Source organism: Eulemur rufifrons, chromosome 2, assembly GCF_041146395.1.
Source record: "Eulemur rufifrons isolate Redbay chromosome 2, OSU_ERuf_1, whole genome shotgun sequence".
Taxonomy (NCBI): Eukaryota; Metazoa; Chordata; class Mammalia; order Primates; family Lemuridae; genus Eulemur; species Eulemur rufifrons.
In genome coordinates this window covers 58,238,650-58,264,410 of record NC_090984.1, presented here as the reverse complement: position 1 = coordinate 58,264,410, position 25,761 = coordinate 58,238,650, and the positions used below count along the sequence as shown (strand labels likewise).

At 48.5% G+C, this 25,761-nt stretch overlaps 1 protein-coding gene across 1 annotated transcript in view; it reads left to right on the top strand.

The window, feature by feature from the left end:
- Nucleotides 1–572: 572 nt before the first annotated feature.
- TEP1 (telomerase associated protein 1) overlaps nt 573–25,761 on the top strand; it is a 37,076-nt gene continuing 11,887 nt past the window's right edge. The window contains exons 1-32 of the mRNA XM_069484865.1: nt 573–642; nt 4,357–4,887; nt 6,023–6,202; nt 6,462–6,596; nt 7,285–7,446; nt 7,872–8,070; nt 8,344–8,387; nt 9,794–9,918; nt 10,134–10,291; nt 10,934–11,043; nt 11,943–12,033; nt 12,254–12,440; nt 15,697–15,865; nt 16,364–16,522; nt 16,699–16,776; nt 17,908–18,038; nt 18,352–18,411; nt 19,274–19,432; nt 20,091–20,267; nt 20,528–20,648; nt 21,532–21,656; nt 21,915–22,028; nt 22,121–22,238; nt 22,383–22,577; nt 22,694–22,869; nt 22,964–23,120; nt 23,247–23,426; nt 23,879–23,971; nt 24,220–24,352; nt 24,500–24,650; nt 25,272–25,405; nt 25,600–25,688. Coding sequence (XP_069340966.1) covers nt 4,381–4,887; nt 6,023–6,202; nt 6,462–6,596; nt 7,285–7,446; nt 7,872–8,070; nt 8,344–8,387; nt 9,794–9,918; nt 10,134–10,291; nt 10,934–11,043; nt 11,943–12,033; nt 12,254–12,440; nt 15,697–15,865; nt 16,364–16,522; nt 16,699–16,776; nt 17,908–18,038; nt 18,352–18,411; nt 19,274–19,432; nt 20,091–20,267; nt 20,528–20,648; nt 21,532–21,656; nt 21,915–22,028; nt 22,121–22,238; nt 22,383–22,577; nt 22,694–22,869; nt 22,964–23,120; nt 23,247–23,426; nt 23,879–23,971; nt 24,220–24,352; nt 24,500–24,650; nt 25,272–25,405; nt 25,600–25,688 — 4,617 coding nt within the window. The 5' untranslated portion in view covers nt 573–642; nt 4,357–4,380. The remainder of the gene's footprint in view (nt 643–4,356; nt 4,888–6,022; nt 6,203–6,461; nt 6,597–7,284; nt 7,447–7,871; nt 8,071–8,343; nt 8,388–9,793; nt 9,919–10,133; nt 10,292–10,933; nt 11,044–11,942; nt 12,034–12,253; nt 12,441–15,696; nt 15,866–16,363; nt 16,523–16,698; nt 16,777–17,907; nt 18,039–18,351; nt 18,412–19,273; nt 19,433–20,090; nt 20,268–20,527; nt 20,649–21,531; nt 21,657–21,914; nt 22,029–22,120; nt 22,239–22,382; nt 22,578–22,693; nt 22,870–22,963; nt 23,121–23,246; nt 23,427–23,878; nt 23,972–24,219; nt 24,353–24,499; nt 24,651–25,271; nt 25,406–25,599; nt 25,689–25,761) is intronic.

Genomic DNA, 25,761 nt, shown 5'->3' with positions numbered 1-25,761 from the left:
CTAAAACAGAAAAAATTAGCCGGGCGTGGTAGCACATGCCTGTAGTCCCAGCTACTCGGGAGGCTGAGGCAGGAGGATTGCTGGAGCCCAGGAGTTTGAGGTTGCTGTGAGCTAGGCTGATGCCACGGGCACTATAGTCCAGACGACAGAGTGAGACTCTGTTTCCAACAACAACAACAACAACAACAAAAAGAGATAAAGAACGAAAGAAAGAAAGAAAATCGTGTCTGAAGATACAGTAGAAGACGAAAATTAGCAAAAGAGAAGAATTTGGTAGAGTGTGAAGCCTGAAGGACTGAAGAAAAGAGAACCAAGGAGGGAAAAAGGAAAAGAAAAACAGCAACAAATTCAACTCAGGCACCAGAAAAGGCTGCTGATGCATTCGCACGGCCGGCCTGGCGTCTCACATTTCCACGGCCCCGCCTGGCCCTCGGCTGCCAGCCAGCCCCGCAGCTGCCGCGCCCCGCCCGGGCCAGGGCGCCTCCGTCGGCGCGCTGTCTCCTCCCCGCTGCTCCGGCTCCTCCTCCGGCTTCCACACTGACCCCGGGCCCAGCCCAGAGCCGGCTTCTACTTCCTGCTCCGAGAATTCGGATGCCCCACGTCTAGCAGCCCCCAGTCGCCCCGGGCGGGGTCCGAGCGCAGGTAGAACTTGCCCTGGCCCCGGGGGAAGCTGAGAGCCGGGTGGGAAGGGCCCGGCGGGCCAGGTAGGAAGCAGCCGAGACTCGGGTGGAGCGTGAGTCTGGGTTGGGGTGCATCTGCCCCGCTCCTCCAGGTCGCTCTGGGAGGGCAGCCGCGTGGGAAAAGGAAGGTGAGAAAGGAGGATAAGAAGGCTGAGGGAAAGGGAGGGACAGGGGATAGAGGGACACAGGAAGAGAAGGGAGGAAGAGATACCTAGTGAGAATCAGTCCCTCTTACTTCCCTGCCCTAGGCGCTGGTTGGAAGGGGAGAGTAGCTGCCACCAGCAAACGGTAGTATGAGCAGCGTTCCTAATAACAGACCCGGGGTGTGCTTAGCTATGCGGGACTATCATACAGCCACTTAAAAGGGAGGTGGATGTTAATGTGCTAACACGGCAAGGTCTCCAAGATATTCTCAGTGCACAATAGCTTCTGCAGTATGATCCTGTTTGTGTAAAGCGAAAGTGGTGGTGGAGGAGGAGGTATATATGTATTCGTATATGCATAGAAAGTGTCTGAAACTTAGTATAAAACTGTTAGCAATGGTTATCTCTAGAGAAGGGCAAAGAAAATTAACTGTCCTTATTTTTCTGTTACCTTCAAAAAATTTTGAGACCTCTTTTTTTTTTTTTTTCAATCTTGAATCAATTCTGAGATTCCCACTCCTGTTATTGGGGGCTTATATAGTGCAGACATGAGGAAAGTGTACAGGGCACATCAGTCTTGATGTGTTTGTCCCCACTGACATCCATGGAGATACTGTTGTCTTTTCTGGTCCTGGATGGTTAGTCCATTCAAGTCTTCTTGGAAGTCTTCTACATTCCTGTCCATAAGCTCATTCGCACTAAGGTTTAAAGTGGTTGGTTTACCAAGATTGTTCCTGAAATATTTAAATGTGAAAGGGATATAAGCCTTTGTCCAAATAAATAAGTAAATGCCTTCCTAATGGTATAATTCAAGCATTCTGTCAGGTGGAGGTTCTTAATTTGCAGTTTATGGAGATCTTGGGAGATCCATGAGTGGGCTCCATGGACTCTCTGAAAATTGAGTGTAAAACAGTATATATTTATGGGATTTTTTTGTGTGTGTGGAAAAGCTCCATAGCTTTTACCAGATTCTCAAAAGCCTCTGAACCCCACTAACTAGGAATTGTAGAAACAATGGTGAACAAGTCTAAAAGGGTCTTTGTCCTCAGGAACTTACAGTCTAGTGGGACAAAGACAAACAGGTGATGTATTCTATGTGTGATAGGGGAAATATGGGTGCTGTAAGAACAAGGAGAAGATCACCTAAACCAGACTAGGGGCTGGGTGTCAGCAAAGGCTCCTTGGAGGAATTAACTATGAAACTGAGGCCTCAGAGTGAGAGGAAAGTAGAGCTTGGCCTTGTAAAGGAGGGGTTGGGGGAGGGGTGGTGTTAGTCGAAGGAGGAGTCTCCCAGGGATCTGCCTGTGCAAAGGTCCAGAGTGAAGAGATACCTCGACAATTCATAGGCTGGAAAGAATTTGTATGGTTGGCTGGGCACGGTGGCTCATGCCTGTAACCCTGGCACTCTAGGAGGCCGAGGCGAGAGAATTGCTTGAGGTCAGGAGTTTGAGACCAGCCTGAGCAAGAGTGAGACCCTGTTTCTACTAGAAATAGAAAAAAAATTAGCCGAGCATGGTGGCGCATGCCTGTAGTCCCAGCTACTCAGGAGGCTGAGGCAGGAGGATCGCCTGAGCCCAGAAGTTTGAGGTTGCTGTGAGCTAGGCTGATGCCAAAGCACTCTAGCCTGGGCAACAGTGAGATTCTGTCTCAAAAAAAAAAAAAAAGATAATAAACAGGGTGATGTAATAAATGGTGTCTGTGATAGATGGCAGGGTATATAGCTCCTTAGACCTACACACAGTGTGTCACCACATGGATTAGATGATTTCAACAAAGGTGATGGCAGAGGGAATGGGGAGAATTGGATTGATTTGAGAGACATTGAGGGAGTAGAATCCATAGGATTTGGGAATTTATTGGATAATAACAAGTAACAATAGCTTCTATTTGTTTTTTTTCCACGTACTTCTCACTTCACGGAATAGCTTCTATTTATTGAATACTTACTAAATGCCAGGCAGTACTCCAAGTGCGTAATATAATTTTTTCTAATTTATTCCTATAACAACTCTGTAAGGTAGGCATTTTTCCTAATTTTGTAGATGAGAAAACCATGGAGCCACAGAGAATTTAAGTAACTTGCTCAAGATCCCAAGGTGGAGGAGCTAGGATTCAAACTCACTCCAAACCCCTGTGGGCAAAGCGGGCAGAGGATAGGGAATAGATTGGGGCAGAGGTGTCAGCAGGAGAAAGATGATACATTTGGGATCTGTGGAATGTGGTGAATCTTTGAGACATCCAAGTGGAGATGTCCAACAGGCAAATGGACAAGTGAGTATAAAGCTCAGAAGAGAGATCTAGGTCAAGGAATAGATTTGTGAGTTGCTAACATGGAAGTGTCATTTGGAGCCACAAAGTGGGAGAGACCACCCCAGGAAAGTATATAAGAAGATTAGAATAGAATGGCAAGGAACATCAATTTTAAGAAATGGCAGAGAAGGAATCCTCAAGAAGATGTAGCCAGAATAGTTATAAGAAAATCAGGACATTCTTCAGTGTTTCTTGGAGGCTAAAAAAAGAAAGAAAAAAAAATCAGGATAGGCTGGACATGGTGGCTCATGCCTCTAATTCTAGCATTCAGGGAGGCCAAGGCGGGAGGATCGCTTGAGGTCATGATTTTGAGACCAGCCTGAGTAAGAGACCGTCTCTAATACAAATAGAAAGAAATTAGCTGGGCAGCTAAAATAGAAAAAAAAATTAGCCAGGCATGGTGGCACATGCCTGTAGTCCCAGCTACCCAGGAGGCTGAGGCAGCAGGATCGCTTGAGCCCAGGAGTTTGAGGTTGCTGTGAGCTAGGCTGACACCATGGCACTCTAGCCTAGGTGACAGAGCGAGACTCTGTCTCAAAAAAAAAAAAAAAAAAAAAAGGAAAAGAAAAGAAAATCAGGACAGTTGCATCATGGAAGCCAAAGAAAAAGAGTGCTTCAGTGAGAGAGTAATCAACAATGTCATATTCTACTTAAGGGGTGAAATAAGATAAGGGCCAAGATGGGTCTATTCATGGTATTAACAGGAAGTTAGGTTGTTCACAATGCTGAGTTGTGAAGGGAGAGGAATTTATAGGTGCCAGATAGTGGTGTGGACTGGTGGGGACAGAATCCCATTTAGTTGGTTGAAGAGTGAGTAGGAGGCAAGGAAGTTGAGGTGGTAAGTATAGACAACTTGATCAAAATGTTTGTTTTCCTGGAGCTGAGAATCCAGAGTCCAGATTATATGTGAGGCCCCTCTACTAAGTAGGGATCACACTGATAGTGCTGGGGGGTCCCTCTATGAAAAGACACATCCCTTCCTCTCTAGCCATTCCTTTTTTTAAATTTAATTTCCCTGATCTTAAGCCTCTGCCTTACCTTTTCCCTACCCCTCTCCCTTAGAATACTCCCTGGATGAAGCCAGTCCTGTGAAAAACAATATTGGTGGTTTTCTATCTGCAGATCACTGGCATTGCCAGGAAGGCTATGGGGAAGATATGTTCCCAGTGCAAATATACTCGCAGTGCAGCCAGGTGCCCATTGCTGTCTATGTCTCTTTTTAGGTATATACTAGTTGAGTTTCAGCCATGGAGAAACTCCTCGGGCATGTGTCTCCCTACCCAGACATCCTCTCCTTGGAGAACCGGTGCCTGGCCATGCTTCCTGATCCAAAGACCATGGAGAAACCACATGGACATGTATCTGCCCACCCAAACATCCTCTCCTTGGAGAACCGGTGCCTGGCCATGCTTCCTGATCTGAAGACCATGGAGAAACCACATGGACATGTATCTGCCCACCCAAACATCCTCTCCTTGGAGAACCGGTGCCTGGCCATGCTTCCTGATCTGAAGACCACAGAGAAACCACATGGACATGTATCTGCCCACCCAGACATCCTCTCCTTGGAGAACCTGTGCCTGGCCACCCTCCCCAGTCTAAAGAGCACTGTGTCTGCCAGCCCCTTGCTCCACTGTCTCCAGATATCTCACGTGATGCAAGCTGATTTGTACAGCCTGAACACCAGCAATTGCCAGCTCTCTGAGCCTCCAACTTGGAGGCTGGCCACAGGGACAGTTCAGGCAGCAGCTTCGGTAATAGCTCCAGGGACTCATCTTCACTCTGGCCACGTCTATTGTATGCTCTTGTTACTATGCTCAGTTTCCCTTTATGCTGTTTTGTGTCTGGATACCCTCACTCCTCAGAGCCTTTTCTGAGGTGCTCTATTACCCCAGGGCCATCTTCATCAGCATCATTACTCTTTCTGCATATCTAGTTTGGAGATTCTGGACAATAGATCAAAATCAGTCCCTGTTCTTAGAAAGCCTCTGCTTGGGAGAGCCAGCATGATATTGTGATAGCAGAGTCAATCGGGTGCTTTTCAGATCAGGCCTGAGATGCATCTGCTAAGTAATTTTCCAATGGCCCTATCAGGGCCTATACCAGGGCCCACTTCCCCATGTGTGCATGTGCGAACAGACATCCACTTGTACGCATCTACATAAGCACGTTAGTATATAGTTCAGAATCAGTAGACAAATGCACATTGCTTCTATGTATACTTGTGGTTTGGGCTGAGGGAAAAGGCTAATCTGAACCCCATACTATCTTTGCCAATTTCAAACTATGTAACCTTGGGCAACCTATTAACCCTATAGAGCCTTAATTTCCTCACCTTTAAAATGAAGTCAGTGAAAATCTAATTCACAAAGTTGTCAGGATTACAACTACTGCCATCTTACGTTGATTTAGGGCTTTGCAATTTGCAAAGAGTCATAAATAATGTTATTCTGTTTAGTTTTCCAATGGCCCTATCAGGTAGGTGGTAGTGAATGAGGAAACTGAGGTTAAGAGAGGTTAAACAGCCTAAGGCTGCTGGGGGATTGATTTGGACTTGGCACTTTTTCTTCTGACCCCCAAAACATCTTAATAGTATCCTAAGAGGTGTATGAGGGGCCCTATGCTCCCAGGCTCAATAAGGAGGTGAAAGTCAGGGGAAGGTCACGGAGTAGCTGGACAAAGGCTCAGAAGGTTGGGTAGAGAAAGGTGATGTGTGAGCGCATGGAGTCAGGGATGGGACAGATCAATGCTGGGCTGTGAAGGGAGAGGGATTTATAGGTGCTAGATAGAGATGTGGACTCTTCCTATCCCCAGGAGCCTCTTTCAGATCTGTCTCTGTTTGAGGGGCTGTGGATAAATACTGTGATTCATAACTGCTGCTATCCCCAGGGTCGTCAGTCCTATTCAGAAAAAGAGAAAAAACCAGAAGACAAGGAAGGGGCCCCCATGCCTTTTTATAATCTGAGCTTGAGAGAGGAGGAGAAGGTAGAGGAGCAGGCCCTGAAGCTCACATCTGGAGTCTCTGAATCTTGTCCTGTGCCTGCTGACCACATCCTTCAGGAAAAGAAGGTGAAAGTTCCAGAGTTGGGAAAAGGTTGATGGAGTTGGGGAAGAGGGTAGGGGTGGGGGAACAAGGTCCCCTCCCCAGCTGGAAGGGGCAGGAGGGAACATAACCTGGGTCTTATTCCTTACTTCCTAATCTCCTTCTCTGACCTTTCAGTTGGACCCTAAATCTGGGATCCATTCTTTCTGCCCTTGATTTTGAGGTAGTCTGCGTGGATGTTTAACTTCATCCTTTATTACCTGTTTCCTCTTTCTCAATTCCCAGATGGCTCTAATGAGCTTGCTGTGCTCTACTCTGGCCTCAGATGTAAACATGAAAGATGAAACTGACCCCACCGGGGCTTCCATCCTTGAAGTCTGCAGTGAACTTGCCCCCTTGGAGCCTGAGTTTATCCTCAAGGTATTGTGGTGTGAAGGAGGGGATGGGAGTGGGCTGCTGGGAGCTGAGGGGGTGGGAGGAGCTTCACTTAGGAAGGATCTTTAGGTGAGTCTGAAGCCTAGTTCCTGGGGTTCTGTGAAGAGTGGGGAAAGCGTATACTAGGATTGGTTTGTTTGGTAAATACCCAGGGTAAGTACTCAACGCTAGGGCTCAAGGGTCATTTAGATGTAATGAAATTTGGATCTATTTTTTAAGGAGTGTGTAGTATTATTAGGGAAGCAAAATACTTTCTCAGATATCATATAAATATAAACTAGAGTAGTAGATAGTGAATGTTTCTGAAACAGAGAAGAGGAATAAAATGTTTTCTATGAGATTTTGGAAGATGGCAGGTTTAATCAATGATTTGAACCCTGGGTAAATTTCTGATGGATGTTGATGCAGGTCTTTCAAAGAGGGAAGGGCCTGGTTGACTCGGAAGGCAGTCGGCAGACTCAGTAGAAGACATGCTGAAACGGCAGATGAGGGCTAGAGTATAGAGGACTTGGAATGCCAAGCCAAGAGGCTTGGGCTTTATATTTTGCAGGCAATATGGAGGGAGGGTGCAGGAAAAGTTTTATGCAGGCAGATCCAGTCAGTGAGTTAGTTTAGGGCATAAAGCTGTGGGGGAAGTGGCTGATATGCCAACTCTCTCCACCCTATGCCCCAGGCATCTTTGTACGCCAGGCAGCAGCTGAACGTCCGAGATGTGGCCAACAAAGTCTTGGCCATTGCTGCCTTCTTGCCAGTCTGCCGCCCCCACCTGCGACGGTACTTCTGTGCCATTGTCCAGCTGCCTTCTGATTGGATCCAGGTAGCTGAGTTCTACCAGGTATGGCACTTGTTTTTCCTGTGCTTTGGTCTGCTCTTGGTTCCTTCTCCTGCGCTCACTGCATCCCTGGAGAAAATTCTCAGACAGTTTGGCCTCCCCTCAGCTTTCCTCAATGTTGGTACCCATGCAGGACAGCTTCTTCCTGTACCAGGCTGGGTTGCCCAACATGGACAACACGATTTAGGAGGGCTGGACCACAGTTTGAAAAAAAAAAAATGACATAACTCTGGAATTCCTGTTTCTAATGAAGAAAACAAGAATCAGAGAAGTCTGCTGACTTGCCCAGTAGCGCAGAACTTGTCATTTTAGAGCTGGGGCTGGGACCTTGATCCCTATCCTATGCTCTTCTGTAACATCATGAAGTTGTTTTGTTCTGGAGGATTTACTTGGGTCTCCCTTCTGATGGTCTCCTCTCTCTCTGACAGAGCCTGGCTGAAGGAGACGAGAACAAGACGGTGTCCCTGCCGGCCTGCCTCCGTGCTGCTATGACTGACAAATTTGCCCAGTTTGATGAGTACCAGCTGGCTAAGTACAACCCTCGGAAGCACCGGGCCAAGAGACGCCCCCGCCGGCCCCCCCGCCCTCCAGTCAGTCCCTCCCTCAGTCCTAGTCATTCACAACTCGGTCCCCTTTTCTCTGGAAAGGGAAGGACAAAGGAACATGCTGACCCTGGGGGGGTCCTACACCAGGGACAAAAGGAGTCAAAATAATCCAGAGGAGCTGGGTAGAGCTGGGGACAGAGAGAGCAGGGCAGGCCTCTTTCCTAGCTGGCTTCCTTTTAGATGGACCTTGGGGGCTATTAGAATGGGTCTAACCAGGGACAACCTCCATTTGCCTTTTCAAAACTGCTTCTCTTGTCCCTGCAGAAGACGGGGGGATATCAATTTTCTAAGACAGATTTTCCAAAGCACCTTTGGTTTCTTCAAGATCAACAGATAAAGGTGAGTCTTTTTTTCTGGGGTTGTATATGTGCATGTACAATCTTTTCTGGACTAATATTTAGAAACAAAATTCCCTTAGATTTAGAAATACTAATAGTGAGTGTGGTAGGCACATGCTAATTTCCTGCCTGGGGTTTTTCAGCCATGATTAGGGGGTCAGGTTCTGAGAGCACTGGAAAAGCTCGTGGTTTCCTCCCCTGCATTTCAGTCTCCTTAGTGTTGTACTTTACTGACAGGTGACATGTCCAGCTGGGTAAGAGAGTTAAAAACATTATGAAATGTCTACCTTCCATAGGAAGTTTTAAAAATAAACCAAACAAAATCTGTTTACTGTTTATAATGCCTCTCCTCTCTCTCTGACAGAGCTTCCTTCAGCCAAGGTCTGTCAGAGAGGGAGGAGGCATTATAGTTAGTAATTAAGGGCATAGAATCTGGATTCAGATCACCTGGGTTTGAGTCTCATCTCTACCCCTTGCTGGCCATAAGACCTTGGTCAAATGACGTAACTTCTCTTGCCTCAGTTTCCTCTTTTATAAAATGGGGATGATAGCAGAACGTACATTATTGGGTTGTTGTGAAGATTAAATCAGTTACTATATGTAAAGTATTTCTAACAATACCTGGCACTAAATAAGTGTTAGCTATCATCAACATAATCATTATTTTCTTTATTTCTTTATTTTTTAGAGACAGGGTCTTGCTCTGTTGCCCAGGCTGTAGTGCAGTGGCGCACTCATAGCTCACTGCAACCTCAAACTCCCAGCCTCAAGTGATTCTCCCACCTTGGCCTCCCAAAGTGCTGGGATTACACAGTGGCATGAGCCATTGTGCCCAGCCCATAATCATTATTAAAACAGATTATTAGGAAATTATATATTAGCATTACAAGAAAAACCACATTCTCAGTTGGTCAACTGGTCTTTTCTCTTCTTCCTATAAATGTATCCTAAACTTAGCTGTTTTACCATAGAAGATTCTGAAAGCCAAATTTTTTTTGTTTTTTAACTCCTCACGGCTTGCATCATGCTGATGCTTCCATTTCCCTGTTTAGAGTCTCAGTGATTTAGATAAGAGCTGCTTTTCCTTTTCCATCCCTCTGAGAACAAAGATGTTCTCTGTTCATTCTGCCTCCATCTTGTTTTTCACAGCCCAGCCATCCCACAGTAACCACTGATAGTTCAGACTTGCGTGAATGAAACAGTGACCCCTACGAGCAGCTTCCTCCTGCTCACGTGGGCACTGTTGTTGCTGGAGACGTGTACCTTCTGTTCCTACTCCTTGCCCAAGTCTATTTTGAAGGAAGCAATTACCTCATAGATGTAGGGTAGTCTTAGGCTCTGCTTGCTAAGGAAAGTGTCCATGGTCATGGATGAAGTTGCCTGTGGGACTTGGGGATGTTTCCACAGTTCGAGAATGCCTACCATGCAGTAGCAGAGAAAAAGAATCAGCCAAGGTTCACACTGAAGAAGTTGGTACAACGATTGCATATCCGGGAGCCTGCCCAGCATGTCCAAGCCCTTTTGGGCTACAGGTGAGAAACTACATATACCCCGAGCATGCATTCCATTTAGGTAACCCTTTGACTTTTCAATGTCCATGACCCCAATCCTGGTAGTTCTCAACCCCAGCAAAGACTTGGGGCAGATGTGGCCTGGAAACATGACTGAGTGGCTTAGACAGACTCACCTTTCTTTTTCCGAGTTATTTTGTTGCCAGCTTTGATAGAGTCTTTCTTCTCTGTCCCAGATACCCCTCCAACCTACAGCTTTTTTCCCGAAGTCGCCTCCCCGGGCCATGGGATTCCAGCAGAGCTGGGAAGAGGATGAAGCTTCCTAGGCCAGAGACCTGGGAGCGGGAGCTGAGCCTGCGTGGGAACAAAGCTTCTGTCTGGGAGGAACTCATTGGTAGAGTGGCCTTGACCATCACATTCCCTTCTACTCTTCACTCCCTATTTATGCCTCTACATTTTAGACCCCGACTAGAAGACTTCTATGGCATGATGCAGTTACTCTTTTGCCTGATAGTTGTATCTCTGAAAACCATTGGATTTAGAAGGTCTGTCATTGACCACTCCAAAGTGCACAGTGGTACCTGCTTTGAGTAATGTTGGCATCATAGATTATCATTCCAGATGTGGTTAGGTGATGCACAAGTATTTATGAACATATGACACAAGTGGTACCTTCTCTCTGACTGCACTTGTATCAATATCTGTGTACCTCATTCCAAACAAGGTAGGACCAGAATATGGCATATTGGAATCCCTACAGAAACTTACATTTAGGACATAGAAATTTTAAGAAATTTGCCTGTCCTGATAAAGGAAAAAAATTCAAATTGGGGAATAACCAAGTTACCATCAATCTTCTCTTTCTCTCTGCTTTTTGTTATTTTTTAACAAAAAGCTCTTTCTATATCATATGTCAGTTCCTCACTTCATCCATCTGGAACTTTCTACATTGCCTCTGAACTTCTTGCTCTGGTCCCCGACCTCTGTCTCATTATTCCTCATTTGCTTTTCTCACCCTATGCCCCACCTTCCACAGAAAATGGGAAGCTTCCCTTCATGGCCATGCTTCGGAACCTGTGCAACCTGCTTCGAGTTGGAATCAGTGCCCGCCACCATGAGCTCATTCTCCAGAGACTCCAGCACGCGGTACGTGTGTGGGGCAGGTAGCCATGGGGTGGCAACTAGGTGCGGGTGTGGAGATGCCACTACTGTTCTGGAGGCCAGGTTTTCCAGGTGGCCGAGGAAGGTCACAGGCACCAAGCTGTTTCCATGTGGGCTGTAAATAGGTATGGAAATACAGATAGGTTGGGGAGACATGTTTGGAAGTTCAGGCAATCCTTTGAGAAATCAGTAGAGTATAAGAACTTTCATTTTTATTTTCTGAGCTCAGTGACTTACCGGGAAGAGGCAATTCTGTAATCTAACTTAAGAGGGAGTCTGAAAAGTAACAGGGCCCCTTCTGTTATTTCCTTTTCTTTCTACTTCCGTCTTCTTTACCTTTTCTCATACTCTTAAAATGACAACTTTTCTTTCTCTTTCTTCTTATTCCCCCTTTTCTATCTCTTTTTTTTTTTTTTTTTTTTTGAGACAGAGTCTCACTCTGTTGCCCAGGCTAGAATGAGTGCCATGGCGTCAGCCTAGCTCACAGCAACCTCAAACTCCTGGGCTCAAGCGATCCTCCTGCCTCAGCCTCCCGAGTAGCTGGGACTACAGGCATGTGCCACCATGCCCGGCTAATATTTTCTACATATATTTTTAGCTGTCCATATAATTTCTTTCTATTTTTAGTAGAGATGGGGGTCTCGCTCTTGCTCAGGCTGGTGTCGAACTCCTGAGCTCAAACGATCTGCCCACCTCGGCCTCCCAGAGTGCTAGGATTACAGGCGTGAGCCACCGTGCCCGGCCTATCTCTTTTTTAAATTCATTTTGTCCTTCACCTTCCCACAAAGCTAATAGAGTGGTTACCTCATTGTCCTGGTCCCTGAGGTCCCCGAAGCCCCCATATTCCCTGGTTGTCTGCTCATGACCTCTCCCTTGCTTTCCAGAAGTCGGTGATCCACAGTCGGCAGTTTCCATTCAGGTTCCTTAATGCCCATGATTCCATCAATAACCTTGAGGCTCAGCTCAGAAAAAACGGTATTATCTCCCTTCCTCCACCTCCTGTTTGCTTCTCTCTGACAATAAGTGAGGCAGCAGCACTGACATCTTCAGCCTCTTGCCTTATAGTCTCAGGGTGTAGGGTGGGCAGAGGTCAGACCCTTGCCAGCCCCAGGGTTTGGGGCTTAGGATGCATTGCTGAGGACAAGTTGAGGGAATAGAAGCTGCCTGGCTTAGATATTTATTTGTCACCACACAGCGTTGTCCTTTCCTTCTAATACACAACTGATGAGGAAGATAATAACTAGAAACTTAAGAAATAGCAGGAGGCGTTCTGTTCCGAGGACACTTCACAACTTCAGTCGTCGGGATCTTCGGATAGCAATGAGGATACCTGTGATGTATGAGCAGCTGAAGTGGGAGAAGTTGAAAATACACAAGGCCAGGTATGTGTGTGCTGTCCAGGCGCCAAGCGTGGGCAATAGGAGGCACCCTGGCATGAGTTGGAAGTCATCTGTTTTTCTTTAAAGACATGCTTGTCCGTATCCCAGTGGCTTGAACTTGCCTGGTTCCAATCATCTCTTACACAGCAAAGCTTGCCTTTCACATTGTCCTATAGAGAGATCATGAAACAAAATCTATTCCTGGGCCTCCACTCTATTATCTGCTACTGTTTTATTGGTTATTGTGGATTCTGTGAGTCTGTGTAGCATCTCCATTTCTTTTAGTGCATGCTGGTGTCTTCTCCGCTTCTGCTCTGGTTCACGATTTTCTTCTCTGTGACATCTGTTTGTTTTTGTTTTTGTTTCTCACTCTCTCTGTGTATTTTTTAATTCATTCATCTTCTTTCTTCCTTCGTGTTTCTTTCTTTCCCTTCCACTTCCCCTTCCTTCCTTCCTTCCTTCCTTCCTTCCTTCCTTCATTTTTTCTTCTTCTCCTTCCTTCTTTCCTCTCCTCCTTCCTCCTTTCTTCTCCTCTTCCTTTCTCCTTCCTCCTCTTCTTTCCTCCTCCTCCTAAACACATACACAAAGATAGTTATCATCATGCTGGCTCAAAGGCAGACATACAACTTGTTCTATAGGCTTGAGTCGCAGCTCTTTGTCCTTTTAAGTGCTTCAACAGTGTCATACATTAGTTTTCACTCAAAACAAATGCAGCGCTCATCTAAGCTTCAAGTCAGACTCAGTAACCAGGAATCTCCTGAATCAATGTCTGAGCATAGGACGGTTTAAGAATCAAACTCAGGGTGCCAGTCCAAACAGTATTCCTACACTGACCAGTGTGGTAGCCACTAGTCACATGTGGCTAATTAGGACTTGAAATGTGGCTAATCTGAGTTGAGACATGCTGGATTTTGAAGGCAGTCTAAAAAAAGAATGTAAAATATCTCATTCATAATTTTTGTATTAGTTACATGCTGACATGAAAATATTTTATATGTTAGGTTAAAAAAATGTAATATTAAATTACTTTCACCAGTTTCTTTTTACCTTTTTAAGTGTGGCTATTAGAAAATATAAATTATGTGTATAATTTAAATTAAATTAATTGTAATTTAATTCTGTTTGAGAGCACTGGTAAGATTACTGAATTTTCTAGATTAAAAAAATTAACATGAAAATTTTTAAATAGGCACACAAGTAATGAGAATAGGATAATAGACTCCCGTAAAACTGTTAGCCAGATTCAACGATTATTTAGATTGTATCACATTTCCTTTACTGATCATTTTTCTTTTTCTTTTTCTTCTTTTGAAGATGCTTTTAAAACAAATGCCAAATAATATGATACATTTTATTTTACCTGACCATATGTAATGTGTCTGTCTTTAAAAATGGACATTATCTTATGTAATCAGAATGGTTATTAATATACCTAATGAAACTGAAAAATAATTCCTTGGTATTATCTATTATCTAGTCCATATTCAAATTTGCTAATTGTCTAAAAATATCGTTTCACAGTTTTATTAAAAACAGGAATACTATTTGGACTGCCACCCTGCTGGGTTTGATTCTAAACAAGGTCTACACATTGCATTTTTTTTTTTTTTTTTTTTTTTTGTGAGACAGAGTCTTGCTCTCTCACCCCTGGTAGAGTGTAGTGGCGTCATCATAGCTCACTGCAACCTCCAACTCCTGAGCTTAAACAATCCTCCTGCTTTGGCCTCCCAAGTAGCTGGGACTACAGTCACCCACTACCATGCCCAGCTAATTTTTTCTATTTTTGGTAGAGACGGGGTCTTGCTCTTACTCAGGCTCGTCTTAAACTCCTGAGCTCAAGTGATCCCCCTGCCTTGGCCTCCCAGAGTGCTAGGATTATAGGCGTGAGCCACCACGCCTGGCCTATACATTGCATTTGATATTTAGGTCTCTTAAATTTTATGCCATTGAATTGCTGTGGAAACCAGGTTCAGGTGCCCCATAGAACGTCCCACATTCTGGATTTACCTACTTGCTTATGGTGTCATCTACCTTGTTTTTCTATTTCTTGTACACTGGGCATTAACTCTAAAGACTTTAATAGATTCAGAGATTTTGTTGTTGGTGTTTTTTGTTTTTTTTTTTTTGCAAGAATTTCATAGGTGACCCTATGTACACTATTTGAGTGAGACCGTTAGAATTTTTTTGCCTCCTGATAGAATATAAGATCAGGAAGCACAAAAGTCTGGTGGTCCCACTCAAAGTGATGGTAAGATTGATGAGTGCTTTTAGATAGTGATAGACCAATCTCACTATGTAGTTAATGGCTCATCCATTGATGATCTTTGCTGAACCAGTTGTTTCATTGGCAGTTGCAGAATGGAGGTTTTTCATCGTTCCCCCATATTTATTAACTAGAATTCTAAAAAGAGCCTCCCTTATCAACTAAAGCTCACTCTGAAATAGATTGTATGGGAAAGGTGGGATGAGTGTTCAATTCTTCCTTCTTTAATTGCCTGGTTTCCATAGCTAATCAGTGGCATAAGAATTTAGTATTTGCTCTTTAAAATACCATTTAAAAGCTGGCCGAGGTGGCTCACGCCTGTAATCCTAGCACTCTGGGGGGCCGAGGTGGGAGGATCGCTCAAGGTCAGGAGTTCGAGACCAGCCTGAGCAAGAGCGAGACCCCATCTCTACTAAAAATAGAAATAAGTTAGCTGGACAACTAAAAATATATATAGAAAAAAATTAGCTGGGCATGGTGGCACATGCCTGTAGTCCCAGCTACTCGGGAGGCTGAGGCAGAAGGATTGCTTAAGCCCAGGAGTTTGAGGTTGCTGTGAGCTAGGCTGATGCCACGGCACTCACTCTAGCCCGGGCAACAGAGCTAGATTCTGTCTCCAAAAAAAAAATAAATAAATAAATAAATAAAATAAAATAAAAAAATACCATTTAAAAATATGTAGCAGTTAAATCTTGCCTCATGAAATAAGTGTGGATTAATGTGTTAAGTGTAGCAGGTGATTGCAGAGAGTGGGTCTCCGGGTGACTTACCCTCTCCTGCCATGAGAATGGATTGGAAGAGTCCTGGGGAATGGGGGCAAAGGGAAGCTCTGCCCTAGTCTCCTATACCAGCAGTGGAGGTGGCTGTGGAAGGTGGTGGTAGTGCTTGTGGAGGGTGGGCGAGGACTCAATACTTGAGTGGCAAGTTCTCATCTCCCCATCTGCCTCAAAGTGGCAGACAGTTAAGCCCCTGTGTCTGTGTCTTTCCTGCCTGCAGACAGTGGAAATATGACAGTGAGATGCTGAACCGGTATCGACAGGCCTTGGAGACAGCTGTGAACCTCTCTGTGAAGCACAGCCTGCCCCCGCTGCCAGGCCGCACCCTCTTGGTCTATCTGACAGATGCCTGTGCAGACAAGCTCTGTCCCAAGAGCAACGCACAAGGGGTAGGCAGATGAAAAGCGTTCTCTAAGGGGTTGGTTGGATGCTGGTGATCCTGAGAGGTATCTGTTCCCAGACCTGGTTCTCCCAGCCAAGGACTCAGACTGAAATAAATGACATGACTTTGCTTCCAAGTATCAGTCCTCAGTTCCTAGGGACAATTCCTAGGATGTGGTTTCAACCCTGTGTATGGATTATAACACTAACATTTCACATTTGGCTGGTACTTAGTCCTCTTTAAATTTCCTTTGCCAAAATACGTCTTACTGTCACTGCGCTACATCCCAGTGTTGAACTTGGGGGCTGGAATCCTGGCTTTTCTCTACCCTCCCTGCCCCATCAGCTCTTCCCGAGGCTGCTGAAGCTGACCCCTCCTAACTGGGGATTTGTCCCCTTTGCCCTTCTTCCAAACTGATGGAAGTGTTTGGCCTCCAGGGCTGGGTGGGCAAGGGTGAATTCCAAAATAGGGGAGCTTCATTTCAGCCCGATGCATGTCCAATCAGCCCCCGCTGAACTATGTGCTGCTGTTGATTGGAATGATGGTCGCGAGGGCGGAGCAGGCGGATCTCTTGCTGTGCGGAAGTGGCACCCCGAAGACTGTGGTGCTTAAGGCAGAAGAAGGTATCCTGAAGACTGCCGTCGAGCTCCAGGCCCAAGTTCAGGTCAGACACCCACCCCTACCATCCAAAAATATATAAAGGACACAGGCCTGGGAAAAACCCGAATATTTAGTAAAGGCATGGATATATGCACTTCGGAAGATTTCCCAAGCAAACTGTGGTGTTTGTTGCTTATTGATCTCTTGTGCAACCAGGTAATGTGAGGACTTTTCCTTCAGGATTTGGTTGAAGAGGATGAATGGCTCCTGGATAATTTTGGGAAATACCTGCTGTCTCTCGCTGTCCAAAGGGTTCCTGTGAGTACTGCCCAGTCCTTGAGAAACTCTCTCCTTCCCCACACTTTTCTCTACAACTGATATATCTCATTTCTTGACCTCTCAAAGCGGACCTTTCAAACCATGGATAATACTCAGATTAGCTCCCTACTGTATACAGCCTCCCCCTCAACCCCCAGAGGTGTGCTGGTAAATGTTTAACAACCACCTGTCTGGAAAAATAAGTCTTGGCTAATAGCATTTGCTTATTTCCATGGTGTAAACAGTCTTACTGTGGCTGATTTCAGGCTACCAACATGGTGTCACTGAACACAGAGTTGGGAAGAGGGGCTCAGTAGCACACCACTGTACAGTATTTCCGCAACACTGATGCAGTAGATGTAAATGAGCTCAAGAGTGGATGATAGAGGCGGGGTGTGGTGGCTCACACCTGTAATCCTAGCACTCTGGGAGGCCGAGGCAGGTGGATCGTTTGAGCTCAGGAGTTCGACACCAGCCTGAGCAAGAGCAAGAACCTGTCTCTACTAAAAATAGAAAGAAATTAGCCGGACAACTAAAAATACATAGAAAATGTTAGCCAGGCATGGTGGCGCATGCCTGTAGTCCCAGCTACTTGGGAGGCTGAGGCAGGAGGATTGCTTGAGCCCAGGAGTTTGAGATTGCTGTGAGCTAGGCTGACGCCATGGCACTCTAGCCTGGGCAACAGAGTGAGACTCTGTCTCAAAAAAAAAAAAAAAAAAAAGAGTGGATAATAGTAAAATGTAATAAAATAATTAGGAAGTGATGAGTTGTAAGTATTTATTACCTTTTTTAATATATAACTTATTTAATTTTAAGTTCAGATAATTTCATGGCCATGTTTAATAACTGCTCACAAAATTCCTAACTTAACAATCAGTTCTTGTGTGCCTGAATGAACCACCTACCACTGCCCCAACCCCTACCTCAACTTTGATTTGCCACCCTCGCCCCCATCAGGGTGTAGTGGCTTCCCTCATTTTAAGTGTTCTCAGAAGAGGCAGTTTCCCACTCCTCTCAGAGTTCTCCTAATTCCCCAGTCCTCAGAGATCTCATCTCTTGATGTCCTGAGCTTTTTAGCATCTCTCCTATCCTTTTGTTTTTGGTCTGTGTACCTCCCCTTTCATCTTACAGGTGGACAGGGTCATCCTCTTTGGCCAAAGAATGCATGAGAAAATGATAAATGTGGCCAAACAGATTTTCTGGCAGCATGTGAATTCCAAGTGCCTCTTTGTTGGTGTCCTCCTAAGAAAGAACATATACATGTAAGGATGCTTACACTCCCTGCCCACTGTCAGTTCCTTTCTACTCCTGCCAAAGCGTGGACACTCCCATTCGCCAGGCACTTCCCCAACTCTGCCTTCTTATGTCTGTTGCACTTCAGATGCTGGAAGCTTCTCTGAAGCCTTCAGCCTAGCTCAGTACCCCTTTGTGAGGGTCTACCCCAGCCCTAGCCTAGCACATAACCCTATTAAAGGTGCAGAGGTGGGTTTGTCCATCTTAAGGTGTTAGGGGGCAGTGACTCTGTGTTCCAGGCATTGTTTCTGATGGTTAGTGACTGCTTCTTCCCGTTGCCAGATCACCAGATTCAAATCCCAGCGATGTGACACTCTCAGGCTGTACTGACGGGATACTGAAGTGAGTACAAGATGGACACTGAAGGGGTTGGGGACTTTGTTAGAACATCTTTAAGAGATTATCTGTGGCCTCTACTTTGTTCACATCTTTTTTTAAGCAAGATAGAAGTTTATTCCTCTTTTACAGCTGTCCAGGCATAGCAGCAACACAGTGCCACAGGGACTCAAGCACCTTCTGTCTGATCACGCCATCATCCTCAAATACTCAGCTTCTACCTCATGGTTCCAGATGGCTGTCCAGTCAAGTTTGTATTCTATCCAGTAAGAAAGAGGAAAAGGGACATGAGAGATTGCACTGTTTACTTTTAAGGGAACAGCTCAAGAGTTGGTCATATCATGTGGCTTTTTTTCAATTCTTGATCCAGAGAAAATCCCATATGTTTATGCTGAATTACAGAAATCTTTTTACTTTGTCTTTCTCTCCACCCTTAGCCTTCTCATTTACTTTTTTTCTCTCATGCCTTTTCCTTTGGATGTTACCTGTTTTTCTCAACTCCTACTAGGAAGCCCTGTGCACATTTCTCCTCCAGGGAACTTTCATGGCTGGTAGAGAGCCGATCAGTCCCAGAAGGGGATGGCTTTCGTCTTTACACCTTAGTCTCGCCCAAATGCCCGTGGCCCAAGCTGATGACCACCATGCACAGCAGGAGGGGCTAGGGCTGGACTTCTTCTCTTTCCCTTTATTCCTGTGGTTCTGCAGCCTTGTTTATTTGAAGTCTGCTTATAGTCACTTTCTTAAGGAGCTCCAGTTAACTGGTGACCTAACCTGGCCATGTCTTTGTCCCCCTGCCCCTCTTGGAAGACCTTCTTGATTCTGACCTTTGGTATTCTACTGTCATTTATTTTGTTGCCATTTATGTCAGGTTCATTGCAGAGCGTGGAGCCTCCCGTCTTCTGGAACATGTTGATCAAATGGACAAGATATTCAAGATTCCACCACCACCAGGAAAGACGGGGGGCAAGTCTCTCCGGCCACTGGAAGAGGATACTCCAAGCCCCTTGGCTCCTGTTTCCCAGCAAGGGTCAGTCGGTGTTTCTATGCCTGTGTGAATTGGGAGGGGCTGCGGTCAAAACCTGGAGAAGCTCTGGGACTGAAATTCTGGCTGTTGAGATGCTGCTTGTTCTCTTCACTAAGATATGCTTCCTCTTTCCCAGGCAGGGGTTTCTCTAGCAAAGGAAGTTGTCAGATCGGGAACAAGCTCCTTTCTTTACTAGGGAAAGGAGGGTAGAATGCAGGGAGGGTAGCAAACATCCTGGCCAGATAGCCAGGGCTTAAGCAGAGAAGGTAGGAGCACAGGTTCTTGCTTTTTCATCCTGGTCTTGCCAAATAGTATGTTGATTCTTGGGCTAGTTGCTTACTTTCTTAGAGCTATAGTTTCTTGATTGGTAAAGTGGAGATAATGGTAATGTGTACCTCACAGTGCTGTCATCAACAGTAAGTTCATAATAATGATTAGCTGAAAGAAGAAGGGTGCACGTGAAATAGCAAGTGGGGTTTAAATTCCAGGGCCCTGCTGTTGAGACTCCGTGCAAGTTATTCCCTGGAGGCCTGCTGGACACCCCTCCGCCGTCTGTCCTACCTGGCTCGTTCTCAGCACTGAAGGGTGACCACAGCAGTGACCGTGAATTGGGTCGTGTGGCTGATCCCCAGACTGAGCCCAGCCCTCTGCTTACCTCCAGGTGGCGCAGCATCCGGCTTTTCATTTCATCCACCTTCCGAGACATGCACGGGGAGCGGGACCTGCTGCTGCGGTCCGTGCTGCCAGCACTGCAGGCGCGGGCGGCCCCGCACCGCATCAGCCTTCACGGCATTGACCTGCGCTGGGGCGTCACTGAGGAGGAGACCCGTAGGAACAGGTTTGGGGGCCACAGAGAAGAGGGCCTGGGTCGGGGACCAGGGGCTTGCGTGCTGGAACTGAGGTGGGCAGGGTCGGGGCTGCGGGAATGGGTGCGGGCGAGGGCTGGGAGTTGCCCCGCGGGTGCTGACAGGAGCAGCCTGCCTTCACTTCGCTCAGTTGTGAGCCCGGGCCCTGTCTCCCCGTTTGTGCCTGTATTCCTGCATTCCCCGACACCATGCTCCCAGTGACTCCCGTGTGTCCCCGTAACCATGCCTGCAGACAGCTGGAAGTGTGCCTCGGGGAGGTGGAGAACGCGCAGCTGTTTGTGGGGATTCTGGGTTCCCGGTACGGCTACGTTCCGCCCAGCTACAACCTCCCTGACCACCCGCACTTCCGCTGGGTAAGGCAGCCGGGCTTGGAGGAGGGTGGGGGGGGGGGCGGGGGGGGGAACAAAAATTGGGGCAGGGGTGAGGAGAAGCCACAGTTTGTCAGGAACACTGGGACTATGTACAGGCAGGTCCTTGAGACCTGAAGTGAAACACAGGCAGAAGATACTGTGTGTGGCCAAGTCCTAGGTGAGGAAATTCCTCTGAGATGTCCCTCTGGGGTTAGCAGGTGGGTCTGATTAGGTGTTGCCATCAAACAGATGTGGGTTCTCTCCCTTCTGTCATCTACAGGTCATGTGGCTTTGTGGGAAGCAGCTTAATCTAACTTAGCCTCAATTTCCCCTCATATTAAAGAGAAGCAATGACATCTATACTGCGGGGTTATTATGAGAATTGAAAATCTGTAAAAGAATGCTTAATACATGACAGGCATTCAATAATGTTAACTATTGGCTGGGCATGGTGGCTCACGCCTGTAATCCTAGCACTCTGGGAGGCCGAGGTGAAAGGATTGCTTGAGGTCAGTTCAAGACTAGCCTGAGCAAGAGTGAGACCCAGTCTCTATTAAAAATAGAAAAATTAGCCAGGCATCTTGGCTTGTGCCTGTAGTCCCAGCTACTCTGGAGGCTGAGGCAGGAGGATCGCTTGAGCCCAGGAGTTTGAGGTTGCAGTGAGCTGTGATGATGCCACTGTACTGTAGCTGGGGTGACAGAGTGGGACTCTGTCTCAAAAAAAAAAAAAATGTTAGCTATTAGCTATATTTTATTGCTTGTGTCTGGAGGGAGCAAGGGAGGGAGGAACATAGCTGAGATGAAGGAGCCCTGGGGCCACGGCAGGTCTGGAGGAGGGGTTAGTGTGACCTAGGACTGAACCCTCTGGTCTCTGCCCTTACCGCAGGCCCAGCAGTACCCTTCAGGGCGCTCTGTGACAGAGATGGAGGTGATGCAGTTCCTGAATCGGGACCAGCGCCTGCAGCCTTCTGCCCCAGGTCTCATCTACTTCCGGGATTCCAGCTTCCTCAGGTACTTTCTGTGGCCGCCGGGGTCAGGTTTCCCTGCCCCCAAAAACCAGGCAGGCTCAGTCTTCTCTCCCTGGCATTGAGAGTATAGGAGGGGAGCGCTGCAGGCAGTAGGACTCAGACAGCGTGCTTCTGCAGCCCCAAATCAGCCTTGGAGCTGAAGTCAGGAGATCACTCCATGTGCCCACGGCCATGTCTGAGGGTTGGTGGAGAGAGGCTGGGGTCTGAGTCTAGGCCCCCTTTTGGGGTCTTTGGTGTTCAGCTCTGTGCCAGATGCCTGGAAATCTGACTTTGTTTCTGAGTCTGAAGAGGCTGCACATCGGGTCTCAGAACTGAAGAGCTACCTGAGCAGACAGAAAGGGATTACCTGCCGCAGGTGAGCTGGGGGAGATAGAGAGCACCTGTACAGAGAGATGTGGCCTGTGGTCAGGCCTGCTCTGACTCTACTTGTGCTTGCTTTGCCCATAGATACCCCTGTGAGTGGGGGGGTGTAGCAGCTGGCCGGCCCTATGTTGGGGGGCTGGAGGAGTTTGGGCAGTTGGTTCTCCAGGATGTGTGGGATATGATCCAGAAGCTTTACCTACAGGTCAGCAGGAGCTGAGGAGGGTGGGGGGAGGGTGGTCTGGGTATCCTGGGTAGGAAGTAACTGGGTGGGGGCTCTGTGAGTTTTAGGCCTGGGGGTCATGAGGAGCATGGCGACATGAATAGTCACTGTCCCATGTGCTCTCAGCCCGGGGCCCAGCTGGAGCAGCCAGTGTCCCTCCCAGATGATGACTTGGTCCAAGCCACGTTCCAGCAGCTACAGAAGCCACCAAGTCCTGCCCGACCACGCCTTCTCCAGGACACAGTACAGCAGCTGATGCTACCCCACGGGAGGCTGAGCCTAGTGACTGGGCAGTCGGGACAGGGCAAGACAGCTTTCCTGGTACAGTCTCAGGGGCTCAGGCAGGAGGGAGGGAAGGCTGTGTGGGCTAAGGAGGGTGGCACAGGGAGCTCTTGCATGTAAAATGTAACCTTGTTTTCTGCTGCTTCCTCCTGCAGACGTCCCTTGTATCAGCTCTGCAGGCTCCTGATGGGGCCAAGGTGGCCCCCTCAGTCTTCTTCCACTTTTCAGGGGCCCGCCCTGACCAGAGTCTTGCCCTCACCTTGCTCAGACGCCTCTGTACCTACCTGCATCGGCAACTGAAAGAGCTGAGCGCCCTCCCCAACACCTACCGGTGTGTACCTACAAGTAGCCCGGCCTTGCTGGGGTCCCACGGTACCGCCCCTGCGTCTCTCTCCCACTGACCCCGACTTCCCCTCCCCGTGCAGAGGCCTGGTGTGGGAGCTGCAGCAGAGGCTGCTGCCCAAGTCTGCACAGTGCCTGCAACCTGGGCAGACCCTGGTCCTGATCGTCGATGGGGCCGACAGGTTGGTGGACCAGAATGGGCAGCTGATCTCAGACTGGATCCCAAAGAACATTCCCCGGGTGAGTGTGAGAACGAGGTGGGTGTGGGAGGCAGGTTGAGGAGAAGGAGGGCATGTGGCAGGGAGGACAGGGGCCTCTCTAATGATTTTCTTTCTACCTTCCTGCCCCTTTGCCCGAATATCACAGTGGGTACAGCTGGTGCTGAGTGTGTCTAGTGACTCGGGCCTGGGAGAGAACCTTGAGCAGAGCCAGGGTGCCCAGGTGGTGGCCCTGGGACCTCTGGAGCCATCTGCCCGGGCCCGGCTGGTGAGAGAGGAGCTGGCTCTGTACGGGAAGCGGCTGGAGGAGACACCTTTTAACAACCAGGTTGGGTCTCCGCCAGGGCCGGCGGGTGTGTGGGGCGAGTTTGGGAGCTGGGATGCTGAGACTGCCAGCCGCCTTGCACAGACCTGCTCCTGTGTTTTCTCAGGAACTCTGTGCCAGGGGAAGTTGTTAATAAGATAACTGTGATTCCCGATAATATCACCCCGCCTTTCCCCCCGGTGAATTGGCCCTGTTGGGGCCTGTTGGGGTGAGGGGACGAGTGAAGTGATGGTTGTCAGTGGGGTAGGCTGGGCCACAGGGGTTCCCCGGCAGGGGCTGGCTGGGCAGAGCGGTGTGGGGGAGGGAGGGTTGTGTCCTGAGGTGATGCCATGGGTCTGTCCCCTACGGGGACTCGAGGCAGGGGGTGCTGCCTCACAGTGGGCCTGGTGCTTGGGCAGGGGCTGGCTGTGGATAGGCTCCCTGGTGCCCACACTGAGTCCTCCGGGTCTCATCAGTTGCAGCTGCTGCTGGTTAAGCGGGGCTCCGGCCTGCCGCTCTACCTGCGCCTGGTCACCGATCACCTGCGCCTCTTCACGCTGTACGAGCAGGTCTGTTGCTCCTCATCTTCCAAGTCCTAATCCCACTGCCCATTCGTTCAGCTTCTTGGTCTCACCCCCATCCCTTGTCCTCACTATCTTGCCATCACCCCTCCCCCAGCCCCACCTCACCCTGCCCCCATTTCTCTGCCACCCCTGCTCTTCACTTCATCCCTTCCCACTGTGCTTCCTGCTGCCCCTTCCTACTCTGCAACCAAAGCTGCTCCTCCCACCGCTGACTGAAGCCCCGTCCCCCCAAGGTGTCTGAGAGACTCCGGACCCTGCCTGCCACGGTGCCCCTGCTGCTGCAGCACATCCTGAGCACCCTGGAGCAAGAGCATGGGACCGACGTCCTTCCCCATGCCCTGGCCGCCCTTGAGGTCACACGCAGTGGTCAGTGGTTGGGCCGGGTTGGGAGCCTGAGGGTCGGATGACTGTGGTTCCACTGGAGTCTCAGCAAGCAGTGCAAAGGGGGACCGGTGCTGTGGGGAGGGGTGAACTGTGTGGCTAGGTAAGGGCCTCAGAGAGCTTGGTTTTCAGGTCTGACTGTGGACCAGCTGCATGGAGTGCTGAGTGCATGGCGGACACTGCCCAGGGGAACTAAGGTCTGGGAAGAAGCAGTGGCTGCTGGTAACAGTGGGGACCCCTACCCCATGGGCCCGTTTGCCTACCTCGTCCAGAGTCTGCGCAGGTACAGGTGCCCCTGGCTGAGCTTCCACCAACCTCACTGTGCCTTCCCTTCTTTGAGCCAGGGCCCCATGTATAGCCCCAACGCTGTCTTCCAGACCCCATGTATAGCCCCAACGCCTGTCTTCCAGACCCCATGTATAGCCCCAACGCCTGTCTTCCAGACCCCATGTATAGCCCCAAGGCCTGTCTTCCAGACCCCATGTATAGCCCCAACGCCTGTCTTCCAGACCCCATGTATAGCCCCAACGCCTCTCTTCCAGACCCCATGTATAGCCCCAACGCCTGTCTTCCAGACCCCATGTATAGCCCCAACGCCTCTCTTCCAGACCCCATGTATAGCCCCAACGCCTCTCTTCCAGACCCCATGTATAGCCCCAACGCCTGTCTTCCAGACCCCATGTATAGCCCCAACGCCTGTCTTCCAGACCCCATGTATAGCTCCAACACCTGTCTTCCAAACCCCATGTATAGCCCCAATGCCTGTCTTCCAGACCCCGAATGGGCCGCTACTCCAATTACCACTATGAAGGTGGGAATGGGAGCCCACCGTTGGCCAGGATGCTCACTGACAGGCTTCCTCTCTCTCTTCCCTCTTTCCTCTTCCTTCCTCATGTGTGGACAGTTTGCTAGGGGAGGGCCCTCTGGAGCGCCCTGGTTCCCGGCTCTGCCTTCCTGATGGGCCCTTGAGAACAGCAGCTAAACGTCGCTATGGGAAGAGGCTGGGGTTGGAGGACACAGCACACATCCTTATCGCAGGTGATTGCAGCCCAAGTCAGCCTGGGCACTGAGTGTGGGGGCTGGGCCTGGAGGCCAGGACCCCCCACTGGGGCTCCCCATCTGCTGGCTGCCTCACCTGCCACCCCAGTGTGTGATGACTCTTCCCATGGCTTCAGTGGTAGGATCTTGGGGATGCTGCTAGGCTGAGCCCTTGTTAATATCTGTTCTTACAGCTCAGCTCTGGAAGACATGTGACCCTGATGCCTCAGGCACCTTCCGAAGTTGCCCTCCTGAGGCTCTGGGAGACCTGCCTTACCACCTGGTTCGTCCCTAGACCCCATGGACACCTTTTCCCAAGCAATTGCTTTGGCTATTCTGAGACTCCTCTCCCCTTT